Here is a 24079-nt window from a genome sequence, read left to right as displayed (position 1 = left end):
CGGTGACAGAGCAGATGTCACCGGGGCTCTCAGCTGGATGCTCTGTCCTTCCCTAGGTAGCAGGAGGCCCCACGTTCCACGTCCGCCTCCATGCCAGCGTGGCCATGCCATCCCTCTGCGTCTCCAGGGACAGACTGGAGTTCTCCACTCTCCAGTGTGGGCAGTGCCAGGAAGAAACTGTCCAGCTCCACAATCAGCAACAGGTCCCCTGTAACTGGCTCATCACTATCAATGAGCCTGTTAAGAAGGTAAAGCACAGACAATGTGTAACACGTAACTTCTCGGTTGGGTTTTCTTTGCCTCTCTTGCCCTTTCTGCCCCTGTGGCTGCGTGAGCACTTGGGCTACAGCTCATCTGAGAAGGCTTCGGGTACAGAGCAAGGCTGGCTCACCTGGACCTGTGCATTAGCTGGTGCTTCACTTCTCTGTCAGGTTCCCCCGTTCCTCCTCTTCTGAGGATGGTGCCTCCCCGTCTGCCTGTCCTGCCTGTTTTCCCTCCAGTTCTAGGCCAGAGGTGGCCTCGGCTGGTTTGGCTGTGGGTGCCCTCAGCACCATGACGGTGTCTCAGAGCACTGCAGGAACCGAGGGTCTGTCCTCACAGACCGAGGAGACCTCACACAATTGTTTTTTTGTTCTCAGGTGGACAGACATTGGCTAGCGAGGAGGCGTCAGAAGGTGCCCCAGAAGTTGAAGGCCCAGCCCTGTGTCTTTGAGGCGCTGCCCTCGGCTGGAGCCCTCGCTCCAGGACAGCGCTGCAACGTGCGAGTCAGGTTTTCACCCACAGAAGAGGTGAGATCAGCGAGTGTCACCCCCAAGAGGTCTGGCAGGGCAGTGTGGTAACGAGAGCCCAGCACAGGGAGGAGGAGACGGCGTTTGCCTCCACAGAGAGCTTTCTGCAAGCCCCGTACCCACTGTGCCTCAGTTTCCCCTGCAGCACACTCTTCTGAGAGGGGCTTTGAAATCCCCTGGGGAGCTTGCTTAGCATCAGGGCACGGTGGGGTGGCTGCCTCTCGGCGCATGGGGGGAAATCTGCCTGTTTGCCCTGATCTCCCCCTTGCATGGGCCTGTTTGAGGCTGCAATGCCCTGGTGCAGAGCAGCTGGCGCGCTCGCAGGGGATAACCCTGGAAGGGCCAATCTAGGCAAGTCCTGCTGCTGGTACCAGCAGACAAAACAGCCACCAGGCACCTTCCTGGGCACGGCAGGACAGTCGCCTGGAGTGGTGTGCTGCCAGCAGTCCCTGTGGCTCTGGCCCAGCCTGCCTCCACGTTCCCAGGCAGTCTGGGAGTCAGCTGAAATGATGGGGAGTTCCCAAAGGCAGTTTGCCTGTGGCCGCCATGACTTGGAAACTGGCAGTGGGTAACAGGATGGACACAAGTGCTTCCGTGCCTGGAAACAGTCCCAGGGATGTTTTAATTGCTGTAGAGGTGTAACCATCTTGTGTCTGGCTTTGACCAGAGCCAAACACTGAGCAGAGAAGACGACCCTTATTTCTAGCCAGTGCGAGCTCATCTGCCTCATTCATCGAGCTGATGTTTGCCTGATGCAGCAGTGCCAGGACTGTGTCTGGGCAACATAACCCTGAGGACCTTTCTCATGAGCATCACACTCCCTCGTGACTAGGTGAAAACATCTGATAGTGCATTTTAGATTCATCTGACACCCAAATATCCAGTTACACTTCACACCAGGATTCATCCCAGTTACTCAGAGCCAGCATGCAGATGCTGTAGCCCCTGCTGGAAGTAAATATCTGTTTTCCATTCCCCTTAGAGGTACTGGTGACACCCCTGCCTTGGGGCAAGAGTTGAACTTGAGGCCCTGTCAGCTGGGACTTCATGGAGGAGTTTTCTGTGCTTCTCTCTTTTCAGAAGTCCTACAGAAGTGAGCTGAAGATTAACATTTTCCAGAGCAGCCAGGACCTCCAGCTGCAGGTCTCGGGGCGTGGGCTGGAGCCACAGCTGGAGTTCAGCCCCCCAGTGCTCGAGCTGGGACCGTTGCTGCCATACAGCTGTGGAGCAGAGGGGGCAGTGGTGGTGAAGAACCCATGCGAGTTCCCCATCGAGTTTTACTCGCTGGAGTTTGACCAGCAGTACCTTGCTGAGGAGCAGGTGAGAGGGAAGGTCTGGTCCCCATGTGCACGGTCCCGTAGCTTCACAGTGCTCCAGCATTCCTAGGTTCCTGCCAGGGAGATGGAGACAGTCCCTAGGGCAAAGTCTGGTGGCATTTCAGGGTTAGCCAGCTCTGCTGGCAGACTGTGGAGGGGCTTGTATAGTCCGTGTTGTTAGAAACACGTCCTGCATATGGCTTCTCTTCCCTACATGCACAGATCCTGCAGACGCTTAAAGACTATGATTGCCGCAACACCTTATTGCTGCCTCCGCGTGCCCCGGGTGAGAAGCTGCCCCCTGAGGTGCTGGAATATTATCAGGACCAGAAGAGGCTGCAGGATGAGCAGACGAAGTCCAAGACTGGGGAACCAGCAGACCAGGACAACGGTGAGGGTTTGGCATTGGCTGTCCTGAGTGTGGACACAGCGGGGAGTCCAACCCGCACGCCCCAAGCTCTCCATGGGAAGCCCAGGCTTTTAGCAGCCACCCATTCCCCAGCTTGGTGGAGGAATTCCAGCGTGAAGGTCTGTGGCTTGTAACACGCATCCCCTACCAGCCCTGAGTGCAGCCAAAGCAAGCTCATATCTGCCTACCATGGACCGGGGAGATAATCATGTTGTCCTCTTGTGTCCCCTAACCACAAAAAATAGGATTGGATGAGTTCTTCAGCCAGCAGGACCAGGTCTAATACCACCAGATATCTTATATTTGCTCCTTCCCAGCACCAAAAGCACAAACTCAAAATCCCCCCGAGGGCAGAGACAGCCTGGACAGACTTCTCCTTGGGAAACTTTCCATCTTTTGCACGTGGCCGTGCAAAGTGGCAAATGGCAAAGAGCAGATTGCCTGGCCATGTCCACCCTCTTCTTCCCTCCCCGTGTCCTTCCTCCTCAGCAAACTTTGAAGATGTCCAGTCTCTGTCAGATCAAGGAAGAAAGTCCTCTGCTGGGATCATTCACACTGTCTCATCCCAGAGCTCATTCATTTTCCCCTCCGTGTTTGATGAAAGCCAGTCCAACAAGGTGGACTCTAAATCTGAATGCGGAGGAGGAGGAAGGTGTTGAGAAAAGACAGGGGATGGGTAATGTTGCAGACAGGGCAGGGACAAGTGAGAGGCCAGAGAGGTTCTCCCCAGTTTTGCCAAATGAGCACCTTTTCCCCCGGGAGCTGCTGGGATCAGGATGATGCTGTTCCCTTTCCTAGGCAGGGCAGCGCGCTCTCTGTCCTGCGTGACACTGCAAGCCGAGATGGCTTTTGGTGACCTCCTAAGGGCAAAGGTGGGAGCTCTTTGCAAATGCTGTTATGGTGAATTCAGAGCCCAGCTACATCTCCTGGTATAATACTCCTAAAGCATCCAGCTTTTGGATAATCGCTTGATCCGCAAATGGAGCCTCTCCCTCGGGACGGTGTAAAATGCCTGGTTCTGCCTGTCCCCCCCTTACTCAGCAGGACCTGGGACCAAACTCCCATGAGGACCATGTTGACAGGGCATGGGAGATTTGGCCCAGTCCTTTTAGGTATTGCCAAATGCTTGCTCTTTCCTCTTTCTGCCACCCCATTTCCCATACTCTGAACAGGCACCTTGACCACCCTCTAGGGCAGACCCTGATCTGCACAAGCCTAAAGGAGAGGCATAGTGAGACCTCGGTGTGGTGTTGGTTTCAGCAGAGTCTTCTCTCCCAGGATCTGAGGGGATGGGAAGGATGATCAGGATCATAGGTAGGCAGGAGGCTGACTGTTCTATCTGGTTCTGCACAGCAGAGCATCGGCAGAGCATCACCAGCAGCAAGGCAGCCGCGGGAGAACTGGCCGACAGCCCTGTCTATAGGGCCATCGCCCGCCACCTTGGCATCGATATCTCTGCAGAGGGGCGCGCGGCCCGAAACCGCAGAGGGATCGTTGTCATCATCCATGGGGCACCCCTGACAGGTAGGTGAGCCGCAGCCCATGGCTGCAAGGAGGGGGGAAGCAGGAGAGACACATCCTGGTGGGCCGTGGTGCTTGGTTGACCTGTTGAAGCAAAGCAAGGTAAGCCGCAGCTCTGCTGGTACATGAAATGGTCCCAGGCCTTCACCAGCTGGGGCAAGGGCTGTGGCTCACCCTGTGTCCACACAGCTAGGCTATCGTTCCCCCACACAGGGTGGCCATGTCCCCGTTGCTTCGTGGGAGCACAGTGCCTAGTGCCCGTGTTGCCTCATGGGAGCAGTCTCTCACCCACGCTGACCCCCAGACCGTGCCCAGACGTTGTCTGAGGCAGCGCACAGGCTGGCGAACGCTCTGAGTGGTGGCAGGACAGGGCTCGAAACAATGTTCTGGCCCAGGGTTGAGGTCACCATGAGGGACAAAGTGCTCAGCTGGATGTGAGGTGGACGTGATCCTCCTGGCTCTAGAGGACAACGCTTCTAGCCATGCTCAACTACCTCCCTCACGGTCTCCCCTAAAGGGGCACTTGATTTCCGACTGTCCTTGAAACTTTGAAATCCTGTCTGGGGACTTTCTAGAGCCTGTCCCTGGAAATGCTTCACGTGCAAGTGTCACCAAGCAGTCTTCCTCTCTCTCAAGGAAAGACAGCGACAGCGGTTGCCCTGTCCAAATATTACGGCGCTGCCTGCTTGTCCATCGACACCGTGGTGAGAGAAGCCATCTCGGACAGGAGAAGCTCAGCAGGGCTGCGCGCCCGGGAGCTGTGCATCAGGGCTGCCATCAAGCAGAGCTGCAAGGAGGCAGAGGATGCTGGTAAGGAGAAACGCTGGACCCAGAGCAGTGCTTCAGAAACCCACCATGACCATCCACTTCTGCTTGCTCCAGAGAGGAAGGCTGACAGCCCTTGGGTCTCCTAGGGAACATGAGTGCAGCATGTAGAAATGCAAAGCCATTTCGTAAAGCATCTCATGTTATTAAAAAAATAATCTCTGTTTTAAGGGCTCAGACAGGGGCACTTTTACTGCCTCTGGGCTTCTCAGCCCATACTCCTTTTCCTAGGAGTGGTGAAGCACACCTGTATTTTTCTCAGGGTTTTTTTATATTTCCTCAAAGCTGAATCCAGCTGGCTCCTTGTGGCCATCAGGCAGAACTGCTGCCCACTTTAACAACGAAGCAGCCCTCTGAAGCTGCTCATTAAGTACTAGACAACTGACTCTGAGTGTGGCTTCAGAAACATGAGAGGAAGGGAAGAATAACCTCCCAGAGTTTCAGATGAGACATGCTGCAGATGAGCTCTTTTCTCCAGAGGTTTTCCTATACACACTGTCAGGTCACGCAGCTCGTGCATGTGGTGCTGTTCTCCACCTGAGACCAGAGACTTTTAGAAAACCTGGTTGGGCAGTTGGTGCCCCGCGCTCTGCAGGGTGAGGCCAGACCCTGGTTCTGGTGGGGGAAGTTTTGCATTGCTCAGCTTTGAACCTGGTTGGGTTGGGAGCTGGTGGAAGGAAGAAGGGTCTGGGCCCCAGGTGGGGTTATCCCATGCAGAGAATTTAGCTCCAGTGGAGATGGGGGATGCAGCTGGGGCAGGGCTGCATGTTACCATCTCCATGTGAGAATGCAGGATGGGTGCAAGGTACAGAAATGATGCTCCTGGAGGGTGGAGCCTTGGCTTGATCCATAGGGGAGCTACTGTGCAGTGTCACCTGCGTGCACATTTGTGAGGAGGGACGCAGAGCTGTGCCTTAAAAACTCTCTGGCTTTAAAATCCAGTATCAGATGGTGTGCTTTAACATGCTAATAAGAGAAGCAGGGCAGGAGCTGCTTCTGGAGATGGGTGCTGCTAGTGCCCAGCAGGCTGGGGAGCAATGGCCGTGTCCCTGCCAGGGCGCAGGGCTGTGCCCGTTGGGGTGGAAGGTGCCTGCTTGCTCCCCACTGAGCGTCTGTCCCCTCCACAGGTCACAACGCAGATGCGTCCCTCAGCCTGCAGTTCGGCACCAAGGCCAAGCACAGCCTAGACATGAGACGGTCCAGCTCTGTGGACAAACTCAGCCTGCGGTCCAGCTCTGTGGGCAAACTCAGCCTGCGGTCTGTCAGGTCCCGAGGCCAGGTGAGCGCTGCGGCGGGCAAGAAGACGACAGATGGCCCCACCCCCCAATCCCAGAAACAGCATCTGATGGATCTGACAGGCTCCCAGGTGAAGCACGATCTGCACTGGTTAATGCCTGGGACCTTTCTGTTGCCTCTGAGAAGTGAAGGAGCCGCTTCCAGTGGAGGCTCTGCATCACCCACAGCCTGGTGCGGGGGTCTATAGTGCAGAGAGCCAGCTGGGCAGGCTGGGCATGGCTCGGGGTGGGAATGAAACCCTGTGCTCTGGCAGAAAAACTCTGCGGCATCTTAACAGATTGTTGGCAAAGTGCAGTCCTGGCTAACGTGGCTGCAGCGGTGGGCAAAGCTGCGGGATGCTGCGCTGGGGGCTTGCGAGCTTGGGTCTCTGCTGGCCATGGATGCACCCTCCTGCGTGGTCCCCTGGAGCTGCTGGCCTGCAGTTTTGTTCTAGTCTCCTGCTAGTGAGAAACCCCAGCTCCAAGCCCAGCAGTTGGAATTGTTTGGGGGTTTCCAAAGTGGTTGATTTTTCTTGTGGTGTTCAACATTGCAGGGCTCATCAAGTTCTCACCACTCTCCCCTTCCCTGCGTTCCTGCGCAGCGAGGGCTGAGCATCAGTGGCAGCACATCAGGAGAGATGGGCTTTAGGAGCTGCGTGCTGCCCGAGGAGCTGCTGGTGGCCATCCTCTCTGAAAGGCTGCAGGTACGTGGGGTGGGGGCAAATGGTACGTTCTTGCTACAGGGAGACAGGCAGCGAGGTACAATTCAGAGAGGAGGAGGGCTGTGCCTGCTCTTGGAGGAGTCCTGGGCTGCGTGCAGGGATCCATGGGTGAAGCTGCAGATGACATAAATTGGCAGAGCATGGGGAAAGATCAGAGCTTGTCTGAGCTGCTGCACTTGGAACTGTGATGGCTGGTGATCTCTGACATCAGGCTTTAGTGACTAGCTGAGAGCCCAATGCGTGCGACAGCTGACTTTCTCTTCCTTTTCGACTTTATCTGCAGCTGAGTGACTGCTACCAGGGAGTGGTGTTTGATGGCCTGGAGACCCCCTTTGCATGCAACACGGCATCTGCTCTCCTCTGCCTGCTCAAAGCTGTCAGAAATCGGCCTCACATCTATTTTGTGAACCTGTTCCAGGATTATGCTTCTTGGAAAGCCAGGGAGATGGCCGCAAAAGAGCAGGAAGGTGAGACTCTTCGTCTCCGTAACTCTGAAATCTTCTCTCTCAAGCCCTCAGCCTTACCCGTGTGTATCTGGGTTACCAGCAGAACTTGTAAGAGATGTTTTTATTAATCCTTCCACCTTCTGCCTCGGTGTAGCCAGCACTCAGCTCACAGTTGCTTAAAATACAGCAATGCTGAGGCTGCCCTCAGTCTCTAACATTAAAGCTTGGGCACAAGTGCAAGCTGTTGTGGCTCAATAACTAATCACTGGCCAGCTGTCCACAGTGCTGGTGCATGTGAGCCAGGCAAGGCATGGGAACTCACTGACCAGCGATAGTTTGGGGGCTTATCTGAATTCTGAAGCAGGGATGTGAGCTCGCCAGTATCTCCTGGCAGGATGATAGGCTGGGTCAGGACAGAGTTGTGAATCCTGGCAGCTCACCCAGAGCAGCAAGCTCTGCTTGCAGGCACTGATGGTTTCTTCTCTGGTCTGTGCTGAAGGACGGGAGCGGGAAGAAGCTGCCAGGAGGGAGAAAGCACGTCTCTGGGAGATGGAAGAGGACGAGTATGATGCCCTCACCGAGGAGGAGAAAATTCACTTTGATAACAGTATACTGCAAGTCAAGCGTGAGAGGAAGAAAAGGTCTGTAAGCCTTCTATGGGTGCCTCCCCAGGATAGTGTCCCCAAAGGGTTTCCCTGCTCCGGAGACCTTGATTGTGCTCAGAGGGGTTACCAAGGCCAAAAGCATTAATTACCAGCAGCACAAGGATTGCCAGTTCCACCTCCCTGGTTCCCAGGAGAGGAGAGACCTTCCTCCGGTGAGATGAGAACATCTTCTCTCCGTTTTAGTGGTGAGCCCTTCGGCTTCGACACTGGCTGCAGGGAGCTGGGCTCTGTGCTTCCCTTGCCACTGTGCTTACCAGTGTCTCTAAGTTAATTATGTTCTTTCTCATCTTCATCGCCCTTCTTCACCAAACCAGAGGGGTTGTGGTGTGGGTTGGTGTGAGGCGCAGCTGTGCTGGCTTGGTTTGGATCCCAGTCCTGCCGTAGGTGAGGCCCTTGCACTGCTGAGCTCCCAGGGTTTTCCTTACTGAGTGACACCAGCCACAAAATCTGGTGTCTCTTAGGCTCACCTTCAGCTGCAGCAGCAGGTGAGCCTGGGAGAAGCTCTGATCCAGCAAAGCAGCCCTGTTCAAGAGGATACACAGGATAAGCTTAAGCCTCTATTAACCCCTGCCTGAAACTTGGGGAGGGACTTGCTTAAAGCAAGCCTGTGTTTTAGCACTTCTTTCAGCCCCAGCTGAAGTTTGTTTCCCTGGGAGGAGATCACTAGGGCTGCTTCAAACTGTGATTTCCAGGACAGGCAGCACAAGTTTCCCATGGTCCCAGCTGGGTTCCAGCAGGAAGCCTGGTTGTTTGGAGCCTGTTTTGCAGGAGGGCAGTTACTGCAGCCTTTGCTTTCTGATTGGTATGGCTAGTCTCACTAAGGAGCAGGCTGTGCCCAGGGAGAAGGGCTGGATAAGCCAAGTATTGGTGCAGGGATAAGCAGGTGTTAGTGATTGGTGAGCTGGTTTAGTGATTTGTTAGCTGGATATTGAGAGCTTCAGGCTCCAGTGTGGAGCAATGGTGGATCAGTCTTTGGCAGCATGCTGGAGGTGTCCAGGTGGACCTTATTGGAGAAGTAGTGCAATTTAGACCTTGTGACAGCAAAGCCTAGATTTGGCAGGCCCTGGAGGTCCCCTCCCACTTCCCTCACTTTGGATGTCCCAGCCTCCCCAGGTTGAGGGAAGTCCACAGAGCTGGTCTAACAGTTGTGCCTGGCCTTAGGGTTAGTGAATGAAGTGTGGGACCAGCTGGGATTGCAGCGAGCCCAGATTTCTGGCGGTGACTCTCGGGGATGTTTTCTGTTTGTCTTGCTGAAGGGAGATGGAGCGGCTGGCTCGAGAGCTTGAGGAAAAGCAGCGGTGGGAGCTAGAACGCTTGAGGGAGGAAGAATTGCTGAAGAAGTTGTCTAAGTGGGCCAAGAGAAAGCTTGGAAAAGACAAAGAAAATGCTTCAAGGAAGAAAAGCCATCCTGGAGTCAGGCAGGTGGGTGGTTGTGTTTATAGAGATGAGTGAAAGCCCTGGGGACCCTCCTGCTGAGCCGTACCATTCCTGGCGAAGCCAGCAGCCCCCCGCAGTGCTGGGGGTGGGTACCTGGCCGTCAGCAACACACGGGGCTGTGCTGGGAAACAGCAGCCAGTGTTTGATCGTGCTGCTGCTTCACCAGGGGTATTTTCACATGGGTTTGTTGGGTAGAGCTGTTCTTCTAGGGTCATGCTGCCTTTGAGTCATGGCTTCACATAACTCCAAGCCTTAGATAGTTTTAGTCCAGCATTTCTCCCCATTCTGCATGTGACTTACACCTCTGAGCCATGACCCGCCTGGGATGTGGTCTTTTGCTACCTGACTGGCAGGAGATACCACCAGGCCCTTTAGGTATTCATTAGCAGCCAGACTTCCCAAAGTGTCAGCCAGACACAGGGATGGATGCTCAGCACACCAGAAACGTGCCCGGAGGACTGCACAGGAGTAAGGGGGTGTCTTAAGGTCCCTGTCTGGGTTGGGGAAGCTGTTCTGTTTCTCAGCTGGTTTGCAGGACTCCTCATCAGTCTGGTGCTGGGGAGTTTAGTTTCAGTTGAGCTCAACTGGGTACCAGCTGCGTTCTGAATTGGGATTTGTAGAGCACCTAGCACAGGTCTCAGATGAGGCGTGGGGTGCTATTGCAAAGATCGCCGCTGTCCTACAGCATTTGAGTTGGTGCTTTGAAATGCTCACCGCTTTGTCCTGCTCCTCCTGCCCAGAACACGAACGCATCCACTAGCAACACCAGCGCATCCACCGGCAACCTGTCCGATGTCACCAAGGGGGGAGAGAAGAAGGGATCTGCAAAGGAGCACGCAGACTCTCTTGCAAGTGACAAGGAAGATAAGAAAAAGCAGAGCAAGGCTCCCCCGACAGATGCCTGCCCAGTGGAGGTTGTGCAACCTGCAGACCCAGAACAGGGGGAAACCAAAACCGAGGCGCAGAGTGACAGCGAGAAGAACTTGGCCCTGAGGTTTAAGATCTACGAGGCATCGCAGAGGGATGTCACACATATTTTGTCATCCTGGGACAGGGCTCAGGGTATCCTGCTGTCCCCTCTGAACCAAGAGGTGGTGCAGCACCAAGTACAAGGCCAGCGCCGGCATTTATCCAGGCAGGGGAGCCAGAAGGACAGAGAGAACGAGCATCTGGAAAAACTGAAGGCTCTTGAGGACTCCGAGTTATCTGGGCTGGAAGGGGAAGGTGCGGAAGGGTCAGCCAGAGGCCAGGACATCGGGGTGCCCTGCTTGGACATCCAGGTGCTGAGCTCTGCAGATGTGACTGGGGCGATTCTGGAGAGCGGCAAGCTGCCAGCGGCAGAGCAGGTAAAGCCCTTGTGAGGCTCAGATGCTGAGCCTGCCGTGGTCTGGGCCCTGGTGCATTGTGTCCCACCAGGTGACAACAGCACATACCCTTGTCCAGGCCACTGATGATGTTCCACAATGGCTTCACAGCAGCCACGTGGCTGGGGAAGTTCTTGCCATCCCCCAGATGGGTGGGAAGAGGGAGGGCTCTCTGTTGGAACATCCTCTCTGTTTGGAGAGTTTCCCAGTCTGGAAATCATTAAAAATGGTCCCAGGGCAGGGCAACTCCTGGTCATTGTTTCCTTCAGCTGAGTCACTCAGAGTTGAGATTTCTCTCTAGGTCCCACTTGTAGGTCCTGGCACTGCTCTGGAGCCTGCCCACCCCACTGTGCACAAAAAAGCACTGTACTCCATCTAAATAAAAAAACCCATTGCCAAAAGCTGAGTGCCTTTCAGAAAGTGTGAGGATGAAGGCCACGGGAGTATAAACTGGGTTTTCTCTTGTGCTTTAGATCCTGGATGACCTGGGACTGGGTCCCTCGGGGCCTCCCATTCCACCTACTGCTTTTTACTCTGTGATCCGCTACCCGGAGAAGCGGATGGTCCCTGCAGCAGGAGAAGCCCTCGAGCACTTCGCCTTTGTGGTGCCAGAAAGTGCCACTGCAGAAGAAGGAAAGAAGGAAACCAGAAGTTTCTTGGATGTCCCCGTTGTGCCTGCAGTGAAGGTGCCAGGGCAGGGGCCAGGCTGGGTGGGGGCATGGGGGGCAGGTGGGATGGAAGAGGATCACTGTGGAAGCGCAGTGAAGACATGACGGGGCCCCGTGTCTGCAGGCATCCCTCCTGTCTGTTTAAAAGAGACAGCTCTGCTTGAGACATCGGGCAGTTCTGTGAGATGAGAGAAAAAAAAATCAGCTAAAACCTTCAACTTCCCTTGAGGAGAGGGTCCTGGGGAGGGAGGGGTGTTGTTAGCGAAACAAAGTCCCATAAGGAAGACCAAATCCATGGGCAGAGGGGGTTGGTGGTTTATTCTCCCTCCTGTCTGTTACCAAACCTGCAGCTTTCTCTCCAGGATGGGGGTGTCTCGGGGCAGGTCTCACCTCTCTCCCTTTCCTCTCTCCCTTTCTGTGAAGGTGTCAGAGGAGCAGGTCACGCCAAGCGGGGTCCAGTCGGGGAAGGAGAAAGCCGCGGGCAGGCGGAAGGCTGTGAGGCAGAAGCGGAGCTCCAGCCGGGGCAGGAGGGGTCTCCAGGCGCCGGGCACGGGAGCACCCACGCGGCCCCCCGACGCGCACCAAAGCGACATGGACAGGGTCCCATCCCGGGGGAAATATGTCAGGTGAGCTGTGAGGGAGGAGGTGATCCCTCTGCTTCACATCCATCTTGCCAAACGGGCTCCATCATCCCCAGCTCCGCAGGGACCCTCTGCCGGTGCCTCCACGGGATGGCGAGTCCATGAGCCTCCTCCTTCTCTCGTTTGCTCGTTAGCAATGTCTGAAGCCTCCTCTTTAATTGCCAGGCTGAGCAGCTGCCGGTGGATAGTGCCTGCCCACGGGGAGGTGGAACTGAAGGTCCAGTTCAGCTCCACGGTGCCGGGGCAGTTTGACCAGACGCTGCATTTTGAGGTCCTGGGGACAAAGCGACTGTACCAGGTGCACTGCAGGGGTACCTGCCTGTATCCCACCGTCAGCCAGGACCCACGGTAAGGCTGGGGCGTGGGAGCCTCCCCCACTGCTCCCCCCTGAGCTCAGAGCCAGGGCTGCCCCTTGTGCCCCAGTGACCTTCTGGCTTGGGCAGAGCATGCGGCCTGAGCCGCCCAGCATCTCTTCCGTGCTTGGAGCTGGGAACCAGTACTGGTACTATGGGAGACCTCGGCTGGTCCGAGGGATCAGAATGTAAGTTTGATATTGACCTTGAGCAGATAACCACGTACCCTGAAGAGGCGTGAATGTCCTGAGAGGAGCTGCGTAAACAAGAGTAAGGAACTGCCAGACTGGAACTGCCTGACCGTCAGCAAGGAGAGGAAGGGTATCGAGGTTGCAGCAGAGAAGAGCTCATCCAACCATGAACTGTTAGTCTGTAATTAAACCAATCAGATATGGACACGTACTCTTCATAAAGTTATAAAAAGGCTTGTTAGAACAATAAAGTAGCCACGTTTGCACAATTCGGTGTTTGTCGTGTCCGTCTCAACAACGACAGTGGGGGGCACTGGGATGGTTACTGGGACATACTGCAGGGCACTGGCACATACTGGGATATATTGGGGAGTGGTAGGATAGTCACTGGGACATACTGGGGGCATTGGGAGGGTTACTGGGATGTATTGTAGGGCACTGGGACATACTGGCGCGCACTGGGGTGGTTACTGGGACGTACTGTAGGTTACTGGGACGTACTGGGATATATTAGGGAGTGCTAAGAGGGTCACTGGGACATACTGGGGACACTGGGTGTCGCGGTTGATGGTATTGACACGGCGATGGTTTAGCAGGAAATCTGGATTTATTAATCACTAACAGCAATTTATCATTACAAAATAATTCAGAGATGCTGAAAGAAAGAAAAGCGACTGATTCACAGACTCTGAACTGCCCAGATTCACACTCCCTCCCTCACCGGTGCCTTCACTGACCCATCGATCCCTGCGCATCCACCAACGGACAGACACCCGGAAACGAGGGTCCGTCCCCCCATGAGCAGAGACCGAGCGGGTGACAGAGCAGCGAGCTCAGAGAACATTTCCCTCCTCTCGAGGGCAGAGCCAATCCTCCCGAGGCCTCGGCATTCCCCCGCGGGCCATCCCTGAGCGCCGAGCGGGGGCACCTCGCCCCGGCCTGCCCTCAGCTCTGGCAGCAGACAACACCTCCAGGGTTTGGTCCCTGCGAGGCTCCAGCTCAGGGCAGATGCTGGTCACAGGCCGCTGGGATCCAGGGGAGCTCCAAGGGTCTCCCTGGGGGGCGCAGTTTAGAGGGTCCAAGATCATTGACTTTTGCCAGGTCCCTTCTGGTGCTGCCCAGCAGCTGCACAAGAACTTGGTGAATGTGCAGCTCTGTTCTTGTTCCCATCTGGCCCCACCCCAGCCCAGGTGTGCCCGGCCCTGAGGAGATGAGGGGCCGTTAGAGCCGATCCCCAGCAGGCGGGAGGGCAGGAGCCAGGCTCGGTGACATTCTCAGTCCTTATCTCCACAGACGGGGCACAGCTGGGGTAGGTGGGGGGAATCACACCCAGCACCAAGCACCTGACCAGGAGGGGCAGGGAGGGGTGAGAATTGCACCCCCACACCCAGTTATCCCAGTTGTTGAGACAGGAGACAGCAACAGTCACAAACGAGCTGCCGGAGCGTCACAGGAGCTCATGGCACTGGCACCAAGTCCAAGTGCGCTCTCTGCCAGCCCCGTGCCCTGTCCCTGCGCCAGCCCCCCACTGCAGAGGATTCCCTCGGACCAACGGGATCGAGCAGCTCCCCACCCCTGCCCCTTCCCTGCTCCCAATGAACACCGCCCCAGCACACCCGCTCCTCTGAGCTCCTCACCCAGCGCAGAGCCCAGCCAGTGCCCCAGGAACAGCACTGCGATGGTTCCAGCAGCGTCGCCGCCGTCCCTCTGCAGGACGGGCCGTGGCCTTGGGTGAGCCGCGGCTGATGGCACCGAGGGACTCCTGGTGTGGGGCTCTGCCTGGCTTTTGGAAGGACAGAGGGCAAGAGGCTGATCCAGGGTAATTCAGGTGGTGTAACAGAAGGAAAATAGGCCCCTTCGAACCACATTAACACTTCATATTTAAAGTCACGTGGGTTGTTTGGTTTTAAATTATCCTACTCAGGCCTGAACGCTCAGGCCAGCAAAACCCCTCTGCACCCCACAGCTTGTTCCCCTCACACAGCACCAGAGCACCTTTCACAGCAGTAACTGATTGCCGCGGTTCTCCAGAAGCACTTTTGCTCTGAGGCTCACGACATCACCCTAGAGAGTCACTATAGCTGATAACAAAGGGGTCCCACCGCCCCGCGTACCCGGGGGGGCGGGCAGGGCCGGGCAGCGATCCCCGCTCCAACCATCCGCTGCCCTCCCCGCTCTCTCCTGCAGCGGGGCAAGAAAACCCAACCCCAGCGCCGGGAAAGCGCTGCCCGGAGCGGGAGCAGCAGTTCAGTTCCCCCCCGGCCCAAACTCACAGACACGCCCGCAACGAGTTTCGTACTTCTACCCGCCCCCCCGCGGCACCTCCACTCGCGGTCAGCACCGAGGGCATGGACGGGGCGTGTGGCGGCACCGGCACCGGCTGCCCGAGCGACGGTGGGGCGGAAGGGCCGTGCCGGGGGCGGGGAACAAGCTTCCCCGAGCGCGCTGAGCCCGGCTCCGAGAGCCTCGGCCGGCGCCTCGACGGCCCCAGCTGTCCCAGCGGGCTGCCCCTGACCTCCCCGTGCAGGACGGGCTGCGGCACCGGGGACCGATCCCGGGACAGGCAGCGCCGTCGGGGGTCGGTCCCGGGACGGGCAGCAACACACCGGGGTTCGGTCACAGGGCGGGCAGCGAGGCACTGGGGGCAGTCCCGCGGCGGGCTTGGAGTCACCGGGGACCGGTGCCGGGGCGGGGAGTGCGGCACTGGGGTCCAGAACCGGGGCGGGCAGAGAGGCACCAGGGGCCGGTGCCGGGACGGGCAGCGAAGCACAAGGTTTCGGTCCCGCGGCGGACAGCGAGGCACCGGGAGCAGTCCCGGGACAGGCAGCGCCGTCGAGGTCCGGTCCCGGGGCAGGCAGCAAGGCACCGGGGGCCGGTCGCGGGGCGGGCTGGGAGGCACCGGGGACCGGTGCCGGGGCGGGTAGCGCGGCACCGGCGTCCAGAACCGGGGCGGGCAGAGAGGCACCGGGGGCGGTCCCGGGGCGGGCAACAAGGCAGCTGGGGTCGGTCACAGGGTGGGCTGGGAGGCACCGGTGTCCGGTCCTGGGGCGGGCAGCACCGTCGGAGTCCGGTCCCGGGGCGGGCAGGGAAGCATCCGGGGCGGTCCCGGAGCGGGCACCAAGGCAGCGGGGGCCGGTCCCGGGGCGGGCAGAGAGGTACCAGGGGCCGGTCCCGGGGTGGGCTGGAAGGCACCGGGGACCGGTGCCGGAGCGGGTAGCGTGGCACCGGGGTCCAGAACCGGGGCGGGCAGACAGGCACCGGGGGCGGTCCCGGGGCAGGCAACAAGGCAGCGGGGGTCGGTCCCGGGGCGCTCAGCGCCTTACCGGGGGAGGTCCCGAGACGGGCAGCGCGGCACCGGGGGCCGGTCGCGGGGGGGGCTTGGAGGCATCGGGGGCGGTCCCGGGGCAGGCAGCGAGGTACCGGCGGCCGGTTCCGGGGCGCGCAGAGAGGCACCGGGGGCCGGTCCCGGGGCGGCCTGGGAGGCACCGGGAGCGGTGCCGGGGCGGCCTGGGAGGCACCGGGGTCCAGAACGGGGGCGGGCAGAGAGGCACCCGAGGCGGGCAACAAGGCAGCGGGGTCGGTCACACGGCGGGCTGGGAGGCACCGGGGGCCGGTGCCGGGGCGGGGAGCGCGGCACCGCGGTCCAGAACCGGGGCGGGCAGAGAGGCACCGGGGGCGGTCCCGGGGCGGGCTGGGAGGCACTGGGGTCTGGTCCCGGGGCGGGCAGCGCGGCACCGGGGGCCACTCACAGGGCGGGCAGCGCGGTACCGGTGTCCGTTCCCGGGGCGTGATGGGAGTCACCGGGGTTCGGTCCCGGGGCGCTCAGCGCCTTACTGGGGGCGGTCCCGAGACAGGCAACGCGGCTTCGGAGGCCGGACCCGGGGCGGGCAGCGCGGCACCGGGGTTAGATACCGGGGCGGGCAGCGCGGCACCGGGGGCCGGGCGCCCCCCCCCGCCCCGCTCCCCCCTTCAGCAGGTCCTTGCCCACCATCTCGGGCCGCAGCTGCTGCAGACGCACTAGCCGGGCCGCAGCTGGAGCCCGAGGCCACGGACCGCGGCGAGCAGGAGGGCGACCGGGCGGCGGAGGAAGAGCAGGAGTCCTCGTCGGGGCGGGCTGCGGGGGGAGCCGGGCGCGGGCAGGTCCTTGTCCTCCAGCCGCAGAGCAGCAGCGGGTCGCGCTGCCACCCCACGGCCCGGCCCTACCGCATCCCCCGGGCGGCCCCGGGACCCCGCGCCGGGTCTCTGCTCCCAGCGCCGGCAGCGAAAGTTTCTGTTTCCCAGCGGGTGGCTCGGCGGCGCGGGGACCTGCCTCGGCGGCCTCAACCCCGCGCAAAACCCGCCTGCGCGCCGCGGGAGCGTTATCTCCGGGGAAGGAGGAGGGGGAAAACACAGACGACAACAGCAACAATGGCAGCGACAAAAAACCGGCGAGACCCCCCCCTTCGCCTTCCCCGCTTGCCACAGCCTCCCCCCGCCGCCCCCGCCTAAACAAAGACCCGACCTACACCGCGGACTGAGCAAACCCGGCGGAGGCGGCGGAGCGCGGGTCCGCGGGAGCGGTTTGTCCGTCCTGCTGCTGCCCAGAGCCCGAGCGCGCCCCCCCGGAACCGCCACCCCCCGCCCTACAGCGCCCCCGCGGTCCCGCCAGAAAACCTTCCTCATTCAGCTGAAAAAGGAGCATCGGAGCCGCCCGGGGCCCTTCTCCGGGGCCGAAACGGAGCCCGACACCCCCGGGCGGGGCTAATGAACCCCCGCGCCGCAGGCAGAGGGTGCTCGGCGCCGGCTGCCCTCAGCTCCCCGCAGAGCCGGGACCATCCCCAGCCGGGGGGGCCGCAGGCTGCTGGCGCCTTCCCCCGCCAGCCCAGCCCTCCCCGCAGAGTTCCCGCACCCCAAACGCTGCTGCTGCTCCCGGCACATCGCGGGGGAATAAAGCAACAGCGGGTCCGTCGCAGGGGCCGTAAATACCCGGGGGCTGCTTCTCTGCGCCTATTTAACTCGCCAGGTGTCTTTAATTAAACTCGCCGTTGTGTTTCCATCTCCCCCCGCCCCCCCTTGTTTCAGCTCCGCCTGACGAGAGATGCGAGACGCGCCGCGGAGCTCCAGGAAAGCAAACGGAGACTGGTCCGTCCGTCCCTAAACACGGTCCGTTTGGGAAAAGGGAATTCTGCTCTCGAGCAGCTGCAGGAAAGGAGAAGCCCCGTGTTCTTCTCCCCCTAAAAGCCCTGATCCTTGTTTCAAATCCTCGGAGCCGATTCTGCAGGACCGTCACTGAGCGAGGGGCGGGGCCGAGCCCCGGGAAACCCGTTTGTCCCGCGCTAAACCCGACCTAAGCCGGGACGGCACCGCGCTGGAGTTTAGTCCTGACGCCCCCCAGCCGCTGCCACGGCGAGGCAAGCGGGGCTTGGGGGTCTTTTTCTGGCCGCGACCAGGCACGGCGCGACCGCCAGCCCAGCCGCGGCACGGCCCGGCCCGGCGGGCAGAGCGGGGGGGCCGGGGACACCCCCGGACCGTCCGTGACCGGCGGAGCTGCGGCGCCGGAGCGGTCATCGGTCCCCGGCGGCAGCGCGGAAGACGAGCCCCGGGGGGTGCGGAGCGAAGCGCGGAGGGGTCGGGGGCCAGACCTCGGTAGGGGGGGGAGGCCGCGCTGCGACGGGCGGCAGCTGCGCGGGGTTTCTGGCTCCTCGGTCCTTTTTCCGCGCTGTCAACGAGTCCGTGCGGGCGTTCGTGCGCGCTTCGCGGAGGCTGCGGGTTCGGTTTCTATCAAATCGCTCCCTTTCCGCACGCCAGCGCCTTTCCGCTCTGAACGACACAGCAGGAGGCGCCGACGAAGTCAGTCCGCGCGTTGTTCTCCGCGGAGATGGCGAGCGCGCAGCAGGAATTCACGGAGCGGCTGTTGGATGAAAAACAGCGTGCGGGAGGTTTCTCCCCGTTTCTTCTTGTTTTCGGAGCCCAGCGGCGGGCACCGCGGCTGCGCTGGCGGCCAGGGGAAGGCGGCCCCCCCGCCGCCCCACCGCGTCCTGCGGCGGAGCCGCCGCGGCCGCGGAGCAGCTCTGGGGAAGCGCCCGCGCGGTGCGAGGGTCTCTGCGGCGGAGAGGGAAGGGGGTGGGCGTGGGGGGAAGGGGGGGGTGTGGGGGGAGGGGGTGGTGCCACGCGTTGGGGGTGCGGGGCTTGGCTGGGGGCCCCCCGAGGGCTGCGCGGAGCCGAGGGCCGGGGGCGGGGGGACGGGGGGACGGGTACCGCCGTGGCCGGGGGTGCTCCGCGAGAGGGGAGAGTTTTTGGGGGAGAGGCGCGTTATTCCCGGAGCGTGCGGGGCGGGCGCGGAACGCGCAGGGGCTCGGCTCCGCGGCTGTGCGCTTCCGTCACCGCCCGCCACAGCCCGGCCTAAACGGCCCCGGTTCGGTTACGCGCCCGCGGTATCTCAGCGAGCGCCCCCAGCACCGTGTTTTGGGGAGGGGAAGGCGGGCGGACACGCCGGCTGGGGGGAATTCCCGATTTCTGCGCCCCCCCCCCCCGTCCCGCGTCCGCCGTCTCCCGGCGCACCGGAGGGTGTCCCCGGCTCGGACGCCGCTTTACTCTGCGCTGGGCCCTGCGGAACGGCCCCGCGGGGCGGGGGGGGGGGTGTCCCTCGGCGGGGGCAGGCGGGAGGGGGAGGCCAGGCCGGGCAGGGGGCCCCGGGCTGGTCCTGTCGGGGCCGAGAGCGGAGCGGGGGGGCTCTCGCGGGACACCCCCGATGGGGGGGGCTGCGCCTGGTCCGAGCCCTCTCTCTGACAAGTAACACAGGGATGGGTGGGGGCGCTACTCAGCGGACGTAGGAGAGATCCCTGAAATCCTGGACGGTGAGACACAGCACGAGGAAAATGGGGAGAATTGGGGCTGTTGTAGCGAGAGGCTGTTGGTCCGCGGGGCTCTTAATCCAAGACTGCGCCGTGGTGCCAGTGCGTGCGGCTGGATGTTTCTCTCTGGGGGTTGCTGTAGCAAAACTCTTAAAACACGGTCCGCCGAGGGATTAAAAACGGCGTAAAACTGGCGTAGGAAAAAGGGGCACTGAGAGTAGGGCCGCGGTACGCGGGGCCGCCCGTCCCGGCTGGTCCCGTCGGGCGGCGCGTCCCCGGCACCGGCGGTTCCTGGGCGCCGGGCCCGGCCCGGGGGTGCCCCCCCGACCCCCCCTTCCGCGCTGACTGCGCCTCCGCGGACGCCGCGTTGCGCCCCCCAGGGAGACCCTTGGAGCTCCCCTGGATCCCAGCGGCCTGTGACCAGCATCTGCCCTGAGCTGGAGCCTCGCAGGGACCAGACCCTGGAGGTGTCGTCTGCTGCCAGAGCTGAGGGCAGGCCGGGGCGAGGTGCCCCCGCTCGGGGCTCAGGGATGGCCCGCGGGGGAATGCCGAGGCCTCGGGAGGATTGGCTCTGCCCTCGAGAGGAGGGAAATGTTCTCTGAGCTCGCTGCTCTGTCACCCGCTCGGTCTCCGCTCATGGGGGGACGGACCCTCGTTTCCGGGTGTCTGTCCGTTGGTGGATGCGCAGGGATCGATGGGTCAGGGAAGGCACCGGTGAGGGAGGGAGTGTGAATCTGGGCAGTTCAGAGTCTGTGAATCAGTCGCTTTTCTTTCTTTCAGCATCTCTGAATTATTTTGTAATGATAAATTGCTGTTAGTGATTAATAAATCCAGATTTCCTGCTAAACCATCACCGTGTCAATACTTTCATCTGCGACACCCAGAGCCCCCCAGTATGTCCCAGTGACTCGCCTAGCGCTCCCAAACTTATCCCAGTATGTCCCAGTAACACTCCCAGTGCCCCCAGTATGTCCAGTGGCCCCCAGTATATCCCAGTAACTCTCCTAGCACTCCCCAATTATCCCACTATGCCCCAGTGCCCTGCAATACATCCCAGTGCGCCCCAATATGTCCCAGTGCCCCCTAGTACATAGCAGCGACCCTCCAGAGCCCCCCACTATGTGCCAGTGACTCTCCTAGCGCTCCCCAGTATATCCCAGTATGTCCCACTGCCCTGCAGTAAGTACCAGTAACCATCCCAGTGACCCTCACTGGGTACCAGTGACCTTCCTAGTGCTCCCCAATATATCCCAGTGCCCTCCAGTATGTCCCAATGACCCCCTTAGTGCTCCCTAATATATCCCAGTATGTCCCAGTGAAGTGCTAAGGCTTGGACAACCAGCCCAAGCCAGAGCTGACCTATAGATGAATCCTGTATATTTTATAACTGATAACCATTGTGCTAACAGTTATTACACTAAGTTATAACAAACCACCTGTCCTGATGTAAAAGGTGGGAATACTGAAGCCTGAGCAACAGGCCCTGAACTGAAACTGCTAACTCTGTATGTAGTCATTAGTGAAATATGCATAGAAGATGTAGCTTAAACATCATAAAACATGTCTATCTTGAATGTATCCTTCTTTGTGTGTGTGAGCAAGGTAACAGGGTCACAGAGACAGTTGTCTGGCTTTGTGACCTGGTGTGTGACCTTGCTCATAAATCAACTCGATAAACAGGGAAACTCCCTGAGCTTCTCCCTTGAGCCCTGGCCAGGCTCTGGGGGGAACCTAACGTGAGATGAAAACCAGATGTTTCCGCTTAAAACAAAGGTGTCAGCTATTCTGCCTTGCTGATTTTTGGGTATATAAGGCCGGACCCGCTCACAGCGACTCTGGGTCCCTCACCTACAGGTGGACGCCCCGCGTAGGATTTCCCACTCGCCGGGACAGGCTCAACAAATCCTCACTGCACCCGGGGCTGCCCAGCGACTGCGGGTCTGGGTGGTGGGAACGGGTGTGAGTGGGGATGGATCTTCCTTAATCACTGTTCTCTCTCTCAGGTAGTAATGATGTGATGCATTACCCTGTATTTTCCTGTTTGAGTGCACTGTTCTGTCTTTTCTTACTGTATGTTTTCTGTATTATTCTGTTATATTATTTAGTTATTTCTAGTAAAATACGCCTGCTCTTTTCACTCTGGTGTCTGAGTTTAATTGATATCCCCAATTACCAAAACACCCAGTGCCCTACAATACGTCCCAGTAAAACTCGTAATGTCCCCAGTATGTCCCAGTGACCCTCCTAGCACTCCCCAATATATCCTAGTATGTCTCAGTGCCCTGCAGTATATCCCAGTAAGTCTCCCAGTGCCCCCAGTATGTCCCCATGCCTCCCAGTATATGCCAATAACTCTTCTAGCACTCCCCAATATATTCAAGCATGTCCCAGAGCCCTGCAGTACATCCCAGTAACCACCCCAGTATCTCCCAGTGCTCCCCAGTACATCCCAGCAACCCTCCCAATGCCCCCACTATGTGCCAGTGACTCTCCTAGCGCTCCCCAATATATCCCAGTATGGCCCAGTGCCCTGCAGTATGTCTGCGCTTGCAGGTGGGGGGGTGCGAATGCTGAGTACAGCCGTGAGCGATTCCTCCAGTAGAGCTGTTGTGAGTTTTTAAGTCCGTCCTCATTGATGCTTGAGAATCGAGGTAAGGACAGGGAGGGACGACTCACCCATGATGGTCACAGGCAAAAGACTCATTAAGGGAAGAAGAAGAACATCAATTTAAGTTAAACACCACCACCAGTTAATTTTCCAATCAGAGTAGGACAGTAAGAAATACAACCACATCTTAAAAACACCTTCCCCCCACCCCTCCATTCTTCCCGGGCTCAGCTTTGCTCCCGATTTCTCTCCCTCTTCCTCCCCAGTGGCGCAGGGGGGCAGGGGATGAGGACTGAGGTCAGTTTGTCACCTGCTGTCCCTGCTGCTCCCTCCTCAGGGGAGGACTCCTCGCACTCTTCCCCTGCTCCAGTGTGGGCTCCCTCCCACGGCAGACAGTCCTCCACGAACCTTCTCCAGCAGGAGCCCTGCCCAGGGGCTGCAGCTCCTCCTGAGCTGACCCAGCCTGCGTCCCTCCGGTGTGTCACAGCCCCCCGGGGTGAGCTGCCCTCAGAGTCACGGTGTTCTTTGGGCACAGCCCCTGCTCCGGCCTGGGGTCCTCCCCGGGCTGCAGGTGGCATGTGCTCCCCCGGTGACCTCCACAGGCGCAGGGCACAGCCTGCCCTCTCCCCATGGGGTGCAGGGGGGTCTCTGCTCCAGTGTGCCTTGCCCCCCTCCTCCTCCTTTCTGCCACTGACCTCGGTGTTTGCAGAGGTGTCTCACAGCTCCTCCTCACCACTCCCACTCTTCCTCCCAGGTTTCTCTTCTTAAGTGCATTATCACAGAGGTGCAGCCACCATCACTAATTGGCTCGGCCTTGGCCAGAGGTGGGTCCAACTTGGAGCCAGGGGAGCCTCGAAGCTTCTCACGGGGGGCCACAACTGTAGCCCCCTCCCCTGCTACCAACCCCCTGTCACACACACACAAACCCAACACACATGACCACAGCCAGCCGTGTCCCTCTTCTCCTCTACAGCTGGCAAGGACTGAAGGTTACTAGTGAAAGCACAGATGCCCTGAGTACCAGCACAGCTCTTCCGTCCATCTGATAACCCTGCCCTGTACCCTCAGCCCTCCGGCTCGCTCCTACACACCAGCTGGTCTAGTTCCTGTGCACACACACGCACTGACACATTTACCCAACGGACGCTCCACACCCACACATTCCCCACATGCCAGCGTGAGCCTGTGCCCAATACCCTGCCTGGACCCAGGACCTCCTGCTCACCAGTCGCCCCCCCTTGAAATTTGTTAAGACGTGACATCCCCAGCACTTCTCCCTGCTGTCTGTGGGAGATGTAATCACTTTGGCTCCCCAGAGGCAGCACCAGGCCCACGGGCTGTGACCTGCAGTCCTGCTTCGTGTGCTGCTGCCACAACTTGCTCACTTTACTCATCCCAGTTCCTCCAGTAGCTGCACCCGGGGCACACCTACTGGTCCTGGTCCCAGCGGCTGGAGCTGAGACCCTCACTGTCACCTGTGCCCTTTGCTGGCACCCAGACCCTAACCCACTCCCATCACTGGCACGATAGACGGGATCTGATCCAGAACCGTCCCAACTTGGTCAACTTCCCAAATGCTGTGTGCGTGTGTTGGATCTTAGGCGAGGTGGGATCCACCTGGAGAGTCCATCTCTGGAACTTCGGGCACCACCCCCCCACCCCCCCGGCAGCACGGCCTGGAGCCGGCCGAGGGCTCTGGCAGGCCGGGCTGGGGCTCCCTTCCCGGTGCGGGACAGGCCTCCCCGGCCCCGGCAGGTCCCCTCCGAGCCCCCCCAACCCCGCGGTTCCACGCGGGCTGACATCGCCCCCGCCGCCACCTCCCGCTTTGGCCGGTCGGGGCTGGGTTCCCGGTGCCCTCTCGAGACCCCCCGGGCTGCCCTCAGGCTGCTCTCGCAGCCACTCACTGACAGCAGATCAGCCGCCTAGGGAAGCGAACCAGCGCTTGCTGTGCTGAGGCTGGAAGGGAGGAAAAACCCCCCCTCCTGCCCCCCCATCCCCACCCTGTGCTCCCCCCTTCG

At 59.8% G+C, this 24079-nt stretch overlaps 1 protein-coding gene across 1 annotated transcript in view; it reads left to right on the top strand.

Annotated features, from left to right (window-relative positions):
* LOC141951429 (hydrocephalus-inducing protein homolog) overlaps positions 1 to 23987 on the top strand; it is a 123917-nt gene extending 99930 nt beyond the window's left edge. Inside the window, exons 37-61 of the mRNA XM_074887648.1 lie at positions 57 to 248; positions 639 to 788; positions 1869 to 2108; positions 2327 to 2495; positions 3867 to 4037; positions 4671 to 4871; positions 5527 to 5557; positions 6012 to 6138; positions 6748 to 6837; positions 7139 to 7322; positions 7801 to 7942; positions 9223 to 9388; positions 10144 to 10413; positions 10820 to 10919; positions 11866 to 12061; positions 12683 to 12750; positions 14808 to 15014; positions 15148 to 15300; positions 16624 to 16760; positions 17115 to 17561; positions 17682 to 17762; positions 18050 to 18697; positions 19653 to 19819; positions 22454 to 22537; positions 23663 to 23987. Of these exons, the coding sequence (XP_074743749.1) occupies positions 57 to 248; positions 639 to 788; positions 1869 to 2108; positions 2327 to 2495; positions 3867 to 4037; positions 4671 to 4871; positions 5527 to 5557; positions 6012 to 6138; positions 6748 to 6837; positions 7139 to 7322; positions 7801 to 7942; positions 9223 to 9388; positions 10144 to 10413; positions 10820 to 10919; positions 11866 to 12061; positions 12683 to 12750; positions 14808 to 15014; positions 15148 to 15300; positions 16624 to 16760; positions 17115 to 17561; positions 17682 to 17762; positions 18050 to 18697; positions 19653 to 19819; positions 22454 to 22537; positions 23663 to 23987 (4746 nt within the window). The remainder of the gene's footprint in view (positions 1 to 56; positions 249 to 638; positions 789 to 1868; positions 2109 to 2326; positions 2496 to 3866; positions 4038 to 4670; positions 4872 to 5526; positions 5558 to 6011; positions 6139 to 6747; positions 6838 to 7138; positions 7323 to 7800; positions 7943 to 9222; positions 9389 to 10143; positions 10414 to 10819; positions 10920 to 11865; positions 12062 to 12682; positions 12751 to 14807; positions 15015 to 15147; positions 15301 to 16623; positions 16761 to 17114; positions 17562 to 17681; positions 17763 to 18049; positions 18698 to 19652; positions 19820 to 22453; positions 22538 to 23662) is intronic.
* Positions 23988 to 24079: the final 92 nt, after the last annotated feature.

Source organism: Strix uralensis, chromosome 17 (assembly GCF_047716275.1).
Source record: "Strix uralensis isolate ZFMK-TIS-50842 chromosome 17, bStrUra1, whole genome shotgun sequence".
In the NCBI taxonomy this organism is placed as follows: Eukaryota; Metazoa; Chordata; class Aves; order Strigiformes; family Strigidae; genus Strix; species Strix uralensis.
The sequence above is the reverse complement of the archived record's forward strand: the minus strand, read 5'-3'. Positions and strand labels throughout refer to the sequence as shown.